At 50.5% G+C, this 11902-nt stretch overlaps 3 protein-coding genes across 3 annotated transcripts; all 3 read right to left on the minus strand.

The window, feature by feature from the left end:
* Positions 1-1113: 1113 nt before the first annotated feature.
* Positions 1114-3252, minus strand: JKF63_03467 (uncharacterized protein; the record flags this gene model as incomplete). Its single annotated transcript, XM_067899470.1, has 1 exon — positions 1114-3252. The coding sequence occupies one exon, from the start codon at positions 3250-3252 to the stop codon at positions 1114-1116; it is 2139 nt and encodes a 712-aa protein (XP_067755709.1).
* Positions 3253-7573: 4321 nt separating this feature from the next.
* On the minus strand, positions 7574-8731 carry JKF63_03468 (uncharacterized protein; the record flags this gene model as incomplete). The annotated part of the gene is made up of 1 exon (XM_067899471.1): positions 7574-8731. One exon carries the CDS (start codon positions 8729-8731, stop codon positions 7574-7576), a length of 1158 nt encoding a protein of 385 aa, XP_067755710.1.
* A 1708-nt stretch (positions 8732-10439) lies between these two features.
* On the minus strand, positions 10440-11345 carry JKF63_03469 (uncharacterized protein; the record flags this gene model as incomplete). Its single annotated transcript, XM_067899472.1, has 1 exon — positions 10440-11345. One exon carries the CDS (start codon positions 11343-11345, stop codon positions 10440-10442), a length of 906 nt encoding a protein of 301 aa, XP_067755711.1.
* Between the last annotated feature and the right edge of the window lie 557 nt (positions 11346-11902).

The raw sequence follows: 11902 nt of genomic DNA on the forward strand, positions 1-11902 counted from the left end.
TCTCTATAGTCGCTGCATCGTGCACACAATGGATAAGAGAAGGTGGGGGGTGGGGATGTTCTTCCATACGAGGCCTTATCCCCTGGAAAATGACAGATGTGAGTCCCTCTTGGAGAGTGAAATAAAATGAGGGCACCGAGGATTGCAGTACAGCTCAAAGGGGGGAGGGGGAAGGGGGGGACAAACAACAAAACAATTGCACATATAAGTGCGTACGTACATGCAACCACACACATGCACCAAGGTGGGTGTATAAATACATATATACATATAAACATACGTGCATATATATATATATATATAGGTAGATGAATGATTATTTTGGTTTTTTTTATCTTGGTTGGTTGGTTGGTGGGGGAAAAAGAGAGGGGCTATGAGCAGCCCAACGCTGACAGGGAAGGGAGTTTTGATGAATGAGAAACAAGAAGCGGAAGGACAAACACAAACCGAGAAAAAAAAACATAACGCACAACGATGAAATCACAGAGGCGAAAAGACACATTGATATTCAAAAAAAAAAAGGAGCACAAAAACCAACAAAAAAACGATACAGCACAGTATCGACGGCCGAGGTAAATACACACACACACACAACGTGCACAGCGTACAACGCGAGATGCCATTCCACACAATGAGGTGATGAGGACTGCCCACAGAACGACACACATACAGAGAGAAATCCATCGGGAAAGAGGGGGGAGTGTAACCAAACAACGAATCTCATTAAACCGGAGTGTGACAGAGCGTCAACATCGCAGAAGAACGGATCCACGGAGCCACCGCGAAAAAAAAAAGAGGCCCAGCAAGAAAATAGAAAAGAGAAGGACAAAAGGGGGAGAAAAGCCATGGAAAAGCCCAACAAAAAAAAGAGAGGACGAGGCAGAAAAAGAAGGGGGTGCCCGCTCGTAGAGGATGTTGAGGAGGAGGAGGTCGAATATGCAGCATCTGCCCGGGGGGGAGGGGAAGACGCGACCTGCTGTCTACGCTGTGCATACATACGTGTGCGTGTGCGTGGGTGGGGGAGGAAGGAATCAGAATTGAGGTGCGCAGGCCTGCGTGTGTCGAGCGATACAAAGAAAACCAGAAGAGTAGCGGTCCCTATAGGCCTCGCTTTCACTCAATGGCGTCCGCAGGCCAAGCGGCGCACAGTGGTTCTTCCTTTGCGATGGGTCGCAGTGTCCGCAAGCGAAGGTGTGCCGCCGATTCTGCAAACGTGCGCACTGTTACGTTGGGCCACATCATCTCCGATCGCGTGCGGTTGTTCGATACCATCAAAGAAGTCAGCTCGAATAAGGAGATGCAGATGTTGTAGGTTCCTGGAACACCTTGTCGCGGAGCGCTCATTATTTGTTGCAGACATGAGTGCAGAGGGACTTCGCTGCTTTGAAGCCCTGCTGGCCTGTCTTCTGTGCTCGCCAAGTCAAAATGGCTACTCACGCGCTGCACCAGCTTTGGCCAAATAGAGCAGCAGATCATTATCGAGTTCGACTTCGCTTTCGTGTAGTACTCCTGGAATACCTCAAAGGTGAACTGGTCACTGTCTTCAGATGAAAACCCCCGGGAAAGAGTAGAGTAGCACGACATCAGCAACTCCTTTACCTCCTCCTGCTGATTTTGCACAACGTCAGCCGTGGGCAGCCAACGGTATTGCTGAACAGCCTCGTGCGCAGGAAGCACGCTGCTCACCGTACGCGACATCATCCGCATCGCTATGCGAACACACGCCGCAGTGGTGCTAGGACTCATGTCGTCTGCCACTCGCCGTGGCGTAAAAGATGTACCACTCGGGCCCTCGCCCCCGGGTGCGGAGACGGAGGAGCTCGTGACGTACTGATCTAGCAGGCGGTGCACCATCGGCACCCCATCACGCCATCGCCCTCGTTGAGTGCACTCCACCCAGTGATGCTCAACCCACGCCTTGGATTTACAGCTTTCATCACAGTAAGACACATTGCAGCCACTATCGCACGGGACAGGTTCAACCACAACGCGGAAGGAGTGGAGGAGGTGCTTTGTCAAGCCTGGAATGTGTTCCGTCACCTGCGCCTCATCGACAAACGGGCGACCGCAGTGGCAGCACATCGGACAGCGCTGTCGCCCGCTGCCACCATAGTGAGCCCCATTCGCGGCCGGAAAGACGCAGCTGGAGGCCTCTTTCATCACAACATCGTTCGCATCGATGTCTTGTGATGCCACTGCAACAGCCCGTCTCATCGTGTCGTCAAAGACAATTCTCATCTTCCTGTAGCGTTTTGTGCGGCCCTCGTACAGCATCGCAACAGAGTTGCCCTCGAGCAGGTTATGCACCACTGTGCTGGAGCTGTCGTATTTGAGGGCCAACGCGTACATTTTCTGGGCATCAACAAATTTCTTCATGCTACGAAGCGCGTTGCCTGTTCTTATGTACCCCACGCTCTCCCGAGGAATGAGATGCACCACACGATTCGCGTCTTCCAGGGCATGTTCCTTTTGACCTGCCAGCAAATAAGCGACAGAACGACTGCTGCGCACTCGTGCCTCTTCCTCTGGCATCTCCTGGAGTGCCCGATTGTAGCAACGCAACGCCGCCTCGCAGTTGCGCTTGGCGATCTCCGCCGTGCCTTTCCTCATGTACGCCATAAAAGTTCGCCGGCGGGCTTCGTCCGAGACACTTGACACATTGGTGAGGCTACGAACAGATTTCAGAGAGGTTACCGCGGCGGTGTTTCCGCCCGATGCCACTGCTGCAGCTTTTGCTCCAATCGCCGTCCTGTTCGCCACCTCAGCGGAGGTGGTCATGGCGGCGCTGGGATTCACCGACTTTCCGAGAAGATCACCGTCGTGATCCTTCAACTCCAGGCCGGATATGCCGCTTCCAATACTCGAGTAGTACCTCGTCGCCTTCACTTTCGGTTCACTCAAACATGCGCGGTAGAGTGTGCAACCGACGCATTCAAAACCATCGATATCGTTGCACAGCACAAAGGTGTAATCTCCTGTGTGTCTGTCAACTCTTACCCTGCGCCGCGGGACCGCGAAGACGGCTTCCATGATGGGCTCCCAGTGACAACTCTCCTGCGCGATCTTCGCAAACTCGACATCGCGCAGCTCCACTTCACACCCGAGAGGATAGTCTTCCGCTGCGGGGGCAATCGGGCGGTCCTCTAGGTTGCTCGCCGCGAAAAACGGCATATCGGGGGCATCGCCGTCATCCTCGGGGAGGAGAGACATGAGTTGATCCTCCTCCACAGCACTAGTGACATCCGTGAGCATCTGTGTTTTGTCGTTATTGTTTTTCCCCGAATTTGCCGCTCCCTTGAACTTTAGTTCGAAAAAAATCTCCAGACACAGCTTTTTTTTTTTGGGGGGGGGTTGACGGGACGCTCTCCCCACTCACTCTTTCATGCAGAGATGATCTTCCTCAAAATCCCCGTTTACCGCGCCCCCCCCTCAAAAAAAAGAAAGTCACGGCCACCCACAGGAAGGGTCTAATGGACAGAGATACAGCTGCCCTCCTTTGGAGTTGCGGCTCCAATATGTACACGCCAACTGGAAGGAGGATAGAGCGTAGCAAGGCAAAAGATAGTTGAACAACACACCCGCGCTAGTGATATGGCCCCAATAAAAAAAGACCCACCCGCCTTCCCACCACACACTAGAAAGCACACACACAAAAAAAGGGAGGGGTAATAACAGAAGAAAAGAACGAGAATTCACAACAAAAGATGGGTTACAAACAGGGGGGTACTCAGGTATGCAAACGCGCACGCGCGAGGATCGGTACTTTTACATCAATGTGTACGTTACTTAGAGAGCGGGGGGGGTATATATATATATATACACTTTTTGTTTTGAAAGAGGAGAAAAAAAAAGTCAGTGAGGAGGAGGAGCAGGTGATCAGGGAGGAGGAGGGGGCTGGAGGGTCGATGATGAAAAGGGCAAGCAGAGGTAAGCCAGAGACTGGGAAAAGGAGTGGCAAGGGGAGCAAAGAAGGGGTCCAGGAAAAAGGGGAGGAGAACGTTAAAGAAAGAGTGAAAGCAGAAGAAGTGAGAATCCCCCCTGTCTCCTATTCATGCAAAGGAAAACAGAACTTGAACCACACCACCACCACCACCACAACACCACCACCACAACACCCACCGATATACTTTTGAGAGGAAGAAAACAGAACAGGGGGGAGATGAGGTGGTGGTGGTGGTGGTTGGTGGGGGAGAGCAAAATCAACAGAAGGGGCGTAAATGTGAAAAAAAAATACGCACAAACACCCGTTTTCCTCGGGGGATTTAATACCAATAAAAACTGCTCGACCAAAAAAAAAAACAATTGTCGATGAGAGAAGGCAGTCGAGGTGAAGAGCAGGAAGAAGGGGGAAGTAGAAACACACACACACACACACACACAAAATGTACAAAAAACGTATCCAATGAAAGGAAGAGGGGGGAGGAGAGGGGGAAAAAGAGAGACTGGAGTTGCAGCGAAATAATACAAACAAAAATACAAGTGAAAGCGAAGGAAAGATAGAGAATAACCTTCGTGGTGTCCAATTGTTGTTTGTGAAACGGAATTCCCTCTATATTTTGGTCCCTGTGTGCGTGTGCGTGTGTGTGTGTGTGTGTGTGTAATGTGAAGAATTTCTCCCTGGACTTATTTGTCAAGACCGAGGAGAAGCGGGATAAGGGGAAGTAGCCCACCAACACGCACACACAAAGCTACAAAAGACACACGCAGACAAGGAATAATAAAAAAAGAATCGTGAAACCAGAAAAAAAAAACAACACGAAACCAACAACAGCGAGAGAAACGAAGCACACGAATGAGAGAGAGGAGAGATGAATAAAAACCGAAAAACGGGTAGACCCCCCCCCAGAGAGACAGAGACACAAACTTGCAGAAAAGAGCGACTCAGAGATAAAAGAAGAGAGGGGGAGGGAGAGAAAAATTCAAAAACAGAAAGGCTGGCGGACAGCAAAATTTTCAAAAACAAAAACCAAAGGACCATGAATGAAGTGTGGAGAGAAACAAAAAAAAAGAGCAAGAAAGCATTCAAGACAGCGACTAGACAAAGCACAGTGGAAAAGAAGGAAAAAAGTTCTCTATGCGTTCTTTTTGTTGTCGATCTTTTGAATTTTTTTTGTGGCACTGCGTAAAAAAGGGCAAACTGAACGGAAAGTAAAAAAATCAAGCACACCAATACAGACACAAAAACGCACAGACACACACACACACACACACACAAAAAAAAACAAGGGATGCAGAGAGGTTTGTGTTCCGCTGTCGAAGACACTTTTACCCGTTTTCTATCGTGTACTATGCTTTCTTGTTTCTTCTGTGTTTCCGCTGTTGTTCTTGTGTGTCTGGAATGATATGGTGGGGTACTTGAAGTATCTCTGTGTGTGTGTATATATATATTGCAGATATTTTAAAAAATATATAGATATACATACATATATATACATATATATATATATGTATATATATGTATGACAATAAGTGTCTCTCTCTTTGTGTGTGGGTGTCTGTGAGTGTGCGTGCGTGCGTGTGTAGCCAGAAAGCGAAGAGGGGGTAAAAGGCGGGGTAAGTAAACAGAGACACCACCCAGGGCACGTACACACCCACCAACCTTGGGCGACGACAAGAGCACCAGCGCAACAGTCCTTCGCGAGAAAGTGGAAAAAATGGGAAAACACCAATAAGAGCCACAGCAGCAGCAAAAAAGTCCACACAGTGTGATGGTGGGGGGGAGAAAAAGGCGGCGATTATCGGTGTGTGCACGAAAAGAGAGATACAAAGCCGGGATAACAGAACCAGGCGCAAATAAGGGCAACGCGTCCAACAGCGATTACAGAAGACCGGTGCAAGGACACACAGTCACAATCAATCACACACTCACACTGACACGGATACACGAGGCGACCGCGGCTCGAACCCCCCCAAACAAAAAAAACGTGTTCCAGCACGGTGAGTTGGTGCAATCGACCTCACTGCTTTGCCGCCACGGCACAAGGGGGGAGGAGGGGGGGGGGGAGAGGGGTCACAGAGTAGAGGCAGAGGGAAAAGCCCCTATACCTGGAAGGCGGGATGGATGTCGAAAGAAATGAAAAAAAAGAGACAAAAAAGACAAAAAAGGAGAAGTACGGATACATACAATTCACGCAGCGGCACATGTGAACTCTCACACTTACAGGCTCGAAATGAGGACGGGGCGGGGGGAAACGGGGGAACCCAGTCCAAAAGAAGAATTCGGCACAGGATGCGATGAGAGGAAAGAGGGGGAAGGCGGGAGTGGGGATGGGGAGGGGGGGGAGGAGAGGTGTACAAAAGAAGGCGAAAAGGAAACAGATAAAGGCAAGACAAGTGCTCCACTCAGCGCGCCCGGGGGAAAAAAATAAGGAGCACTAGAGACAGGTGAAGAAAGAAGAAAGCACACAAGAAAGAACCAAAACCCAGCCACTAGAAGCAAACATATAAAGTAGCACTGTAGACTCTTGGGAAGTGGAACAAGACTGTGACACCGGTTGTCCCTTGGATCCTTGTCACGGAATCACGCGCCCTCGGCAACACGCGCCCAGTGAAACAAGGCAAGGGGAAGGGGGGATAAAAAAAAACAGGCAATTACGTAAAAACGCACCTTTTTTTAACATACACACACACGTGTTCGTGCCCCCACCCCCCCTTTTTTTTATATTTATTCCTCCCCCGAACACTCCGAGAAATGATCGCGCAGCGAGAGAGAGAGAGAGAGAGAAAGAGAAAGAGAAAGCGGTCGCAACAGCCCTCAACAACAACAAAAAAAAAAACGGGTGCGGTGGCGCCTGGGCCTGCTCGCACCACTTTTCGTCTGTAAGTGTCAGCGTGAGCGTGTGTCTGTGATAAGAGAGAGAGAGGAGAAAAAAAGGGGTGAAGGTGATGGGGAGGGAGGGGGAGGGGGAGGGGGGGTAAGACGGGCTACTTGTGGCCCGAGGGGGGCGGACCTACTTAAATGTTCGTATTTTTCTTTTTCGAGAGTGTGTGTGTGCGTGTGCAGGTACAGCCCTGCAGGCTAAAAATACGCGTGCGTGTTGTAGTGTATGGCATTATCCGGAGAAGCGTGGAAGCGGTGTGACCCACCAGGGGGGGGGGGGGAGGTGAACAAGACAGAGAAGTGAGTGAGGAATAAACAGGAGTGACGCATTTGAAGAGCAAAAACTGCCGACCGCTACACAGGTGGAGATATCTTGCTCCGGTGTGTGAGGGGATGGGTGCCAGTAACATGTATCACGGAGGCTGGCAGCTACGCGAGTAATAGTAAGAGGCGTCCAACGACAATCAGCAAGATGCAAAATCGCCCTCCGTGAGCATCCGTAGAACACAGGGGTCCGCATTTTCCTTTCGCTACCCAATATTTAAAAAAAAAGAAGTGTGGATGCCTCCTTTCTATACATCGTTCAAATAAACAACAGACAACCACAACAACGTTTGCATCGCCTTTCCCCCGCCACCCACCCCCTAAAATGAAAGATAAGACCCTTTAACAACATTACTCTTCTTCGCTGTGTGAGTTCTCTGTACTGCGAAACCCCACACAGACACGCGCACACGTTCATTCACAGGTGGTTCAGCGTTGATCAGCGAACATCAGGTCGAAGATTTGAGACATGCGGACGGCATCCCTAACCGCCTCGCTTCGGTCAGAAAGCAGGCGCTTCATTCTTTCCATCTGCGCTCCCCAGTTCATCTTCGGGTGGTCAATGGCCGACAATAGACGAGGAATTTGCTCAATGATGAGAGTACTGCGAAACTTTTCTTCGGTTCCGGTTGGCGGCTCCAGAAAGGACAACTCCTCCAGCGCGCGCTGCACGTCCTGCAAAGCCGGCAGCTGATCCAAGAGCGTCTCATTCAAGAGAGAGCGAAGGCGCAGCAGTGTTGCCTTTTTGTATTGCGTGTATGTGTACTGCCGACGACACTGGGCGTCACAGAGGAGTTTGTGGAGGCAGAACCACGCATGCGCCTCTGCGACACAAACCCGCTGCGCCTCGTTCCCTGGCGCGCTGGCAAAATTACCATTTTGAAATTTGTACACAGTATCCGCTGAACGGCGCAGCCACGGCTGCCGAAGCAGCACCTCTGCCAACCCAGCGGGGATGTCGTTTTTACGTAGAACGGTATCCATGGCAGACAAAGGGAGGGCGTCTAGTCGATCCGTTACAAACCACAGCAATGAAATACACCTCATTGCGCGCTGAATGCGCTGCTCCCGGAGCTGTTTCTCCAGATACTCAAGCGGGGACTCCTTCCCCTCGCCGATGGGCACCTCATTAATCATGGTCTCGGAGAACAGACGGGTCACCTGCCGCCAGCAGTAATCAATGAGTTCCAGCACGTCATCCCCAAAAGCGACAACCACCTCTTCATAAAAGCAAACACACTCCAGCATGTTCACCAGGACACATTCATATGCGCAGTACATGTACGTCGCCGTCGGGTTCTCTGAGATGACCTTGAGAAGGTCTGGCAGCACGCGCTGCCGCCACACTTCCATCAACAGCAGCTCATGCAGGACGTCACTAAGTTTGTCGTGTTCCAACAGGAACGACTTCACAAAGTCGTCTGTTTTGTTCATGGCATTACTGTGCGTGCACATGTTCAGCCGCTCCATTGCCTCGCGCTGATCCTTCCAGGAAGATGTACCGATTTCCTCCATAGAGAAGGGGCGCAGCTGGCGGATGCTGATTTCTGCCTCCGCTGGTGTGAGGGCATTGCCGGTGTACTGCATTCGCAATCTCCCAAAAAATATATATGCGGTCGTGATAAACTAGAGAGAGGAGGGGGGGGGCCTCGAGCCGGGAGAGAGGAAAAGCGAGGTGAGTCGGTCTCCCAGTATAGCGCCTTTTGCAAAACTCCTCCTCCTTTCCCTCCGCCCGCCCGGAAGATAACAAAATTATGTGTTTCGGGAAAAGGGGGGAGTCTGTGAAACGCAAAAAAAAAAAAGAAAGGCCACACGCACTCCTCTAAGTTCACAGCCTCTCTATGTCTTCAATCCTGGCTATTCCACAAAGATGTCGAAGGGCACACTGTATCGATGGACAGGAGTATGTGTGGTGGTAGATTTCCCTTCCTGATTTTACAGCCCCCCTCCCCTGCACGTTTTTGTGTGTGTGTGTGTGGAAAAAAAATCGAGTAAACGTATGTTGTAAATTGTAGCAATTAGACTGATCACACCAATTATTCTCAGTCATTCATGTGTGTGTGAGAGAGTGTGTGTAAGTGTGAGAGTGTGTGAGAGAGTGTGTGTAAGCGTTCGAGTGTGTGAGAGAGTGCGTTGCGTAATGAGAACAGGGGATAACAGTGCCGTTTACCAGAGGCAAAAAAAAAAGTGACGAGAGAAAAGGGGGGGTACAAAAATGCAACGCAGAAAGCGCATTCTTTGGAAACAACAACATAAAAATAGCAGCAGCAGCAGCATCAGGAGAGGTGCTCGTTGTGCTGAGGACCATCGCACGCACTTTTGATTCGGCAAACCGAGAAGCTCTCAATTCAGGTGATGGGCACATCCCCTCCCCACCCCCTCCCAACTCTGGCGAAAGAGGACAGGCGGGGCGCAGGAGGAGGGAGGAGGGAGGAGGGGGGGGATGTGCCCATGACCTGGAATGAGAGCTTTCAAAAGAGGTCCGAAACCGTCTGAAATACTAGTGTAGGCTTCTCTACCTCCTCCTTCCTGTAATCCCGGGAGCCCGTTCCACTTTGCATTCAGAACGGTGGGCTCCAATCTGCATCTTCAATTGTTGTTCTATCAAAAGCACTAGAAGAAGAAAAGAGCGAGACAAAAAAAAGGGAGAAAGAAAAAGACGTTGCCGTCGTGCCTCACCAGACACATATATGTACACAATAACAATCGGATGAGGGGGTACACAACTGAGAACAGCAAAATGAACACAGCAAGACCCAACCCTCTCTGTTTGTTTGTTGTACGCTTGAATGCCATCATAATGATGATACAAGCAGACAGACAAGGATAGAGAGGACCCCGCCCCCCCCCCTCTCTTCCCCTCTACACGCCAACGAACCGACGGCAGGAAAAAAAAAACATGACATGGGGATAGAGGCTAACAATGGGAAACATCTAACATCAAAAGAGAAATGAAATATGAATGAAAGAGTCTAGGAAGATGAGATGATGTAGGCAGCGTGAAGGAGGGGAGACCCTCCAAGAAGGCAAAAGAAAAAGAGGATAATCATCCGTGCTGGGCGAAGAAATGCAGTTGTACTGAGGGGTTGACGGTACAATCGGGAAATTTTTTTTTGGGGGAAGGAGGCAATTTGACCGTGTCAGGCGTTCGAAAAAAAAAAGCACCGTGATTTCCTCCCTGTTCCTTCTTACAGTGCAGCTACCCCCACCACCCCCCTCCCTGCCTCCCTCCAATATATATATATATATATATATCTGTATTCACCTGCCCCGTGTCTCCGTTTCGATCGCCTCATCAACTACGCGGGCGCTTCCCCGTCGGTGGCGTTATGCCGTTTGGCACGTAATAATACTTGAGCAAAAAGGGATGATTTAGTACGCGATGCAGCGCCAGCCGCTTCGACCCCTCACGGATGAGGAGACTTGAGATCAAGTCTTTCGCCTCTGCTGGAACGCTGTCGGGGATGGTGTATTGCATCGCGTGGATCTTTTTGTATATTTGATCATTTTCCTTGCTCACAAACGGAGTGTGACCGACAAGCAGCTCAAAGCAGAAGATGCCCAGGCACCACAGGTCCGCGCTCATGTCATACATCTGCCGGCTCACAATCTCGGGTGGGAAATATTCTGGGGTGCCGCAGGAGGTTTTTCGCCTATTGAGCGGATCATGCACAGACCAGCCAAAATCAGCAAGCTTTATGTTCTGGTTATGGTCTAGTAGAATGTTCTCCGGCTTGATGTCGCGGTGAAGAATGTGGTGCTGATGAAGATAGAGAAGTGCCTCGGCCAGCTGCGCCACATAGCGGGCTGCCGTCGGCGGCGGAAAAAGCTTCACACGATTCAGTTCGCTGTAAAGCATACCATTGCTGCAGGGCTCCAGTATGAGGTAAATATCATGCTCGTCGAAAAAGTAGGCATAGGTGCGCAGGAGATACTTGTGGCGCGTGTTGAAGGCGATCTCAATCTCACGCCGCAGCTGATTCGCAATATCGAACTCAGCCAACTTTTTGATTGAAAGCTTTTTGATCGCCACAACGTAGTTACTTTTGCGTACACTGGCCAGGTACACATCACCGTAGTTGCCTCCTCCTAATTTGTGCAGCAGCTCGAAGTCATGTATAGACCACTCCGACTTCGGGGATGCCGGGGTGATAATGAAATTATTCACGACGTTGTCATCGGGGCCGACCTCCGTCGTCATCTTCTACAGTTTTGCGATCGAAAGAGTCTCCCCTCTCTCTCTCTCTCTCTCTATGTCTGTATGTCTCTCTCTGTGTGTGTAAGGGGAATGAATGGTGAGAAAGGAGGAGTCCTTCATCAAAGATGGTGTGGGTGCTGGCGTATGTGTGTGTGGGGGGGGTCGAAACACAGCAGGGGAAAAAGTCTCGCCGTTGTGCGCGTGAAGGAGGGGGAGGGGAGGGGTAGGGGGAGGGGGAGATGAGGGGGGGAGAGGGGAGGGGGACACAGGCACCAGGTATCGCCTCTCTTTCCTTCTATTGTACACTTGCACGACAGGGTCATGAAAAGGGAAGCGGTGTCCATTATGAACACAACAAAAAAAAAGCTCAACCACCGAGAGGAAAGCAGCACACCAAAGGGAAGAGACTTTTTTTTTGAGAAGGGAAAAGGGCCGCAACCTCCGTACAGGAGGCTAAATGGGCGCCACCGAAAAAAAAAAGCGGCATGGGAATTCCTCGCAGGTGCAGAGGAAGTGCGCTCTTTGTCAAGCATTACAAAAAGAAGCGACGAGGCCTCGAA

Source organism: Porcisia hertigi, chromosome 28 (assembly GCF_017918235.1).
Source record: "Porcisia hertigi strain C119 chromosome 28, whole genome shotgun sequence".
NCBI lineage: Eukaryota > Euglenozoa > Kinetoplastea > Trypanosomatida > Trypanosomatidae > Porcisia > Porcisia hertigi.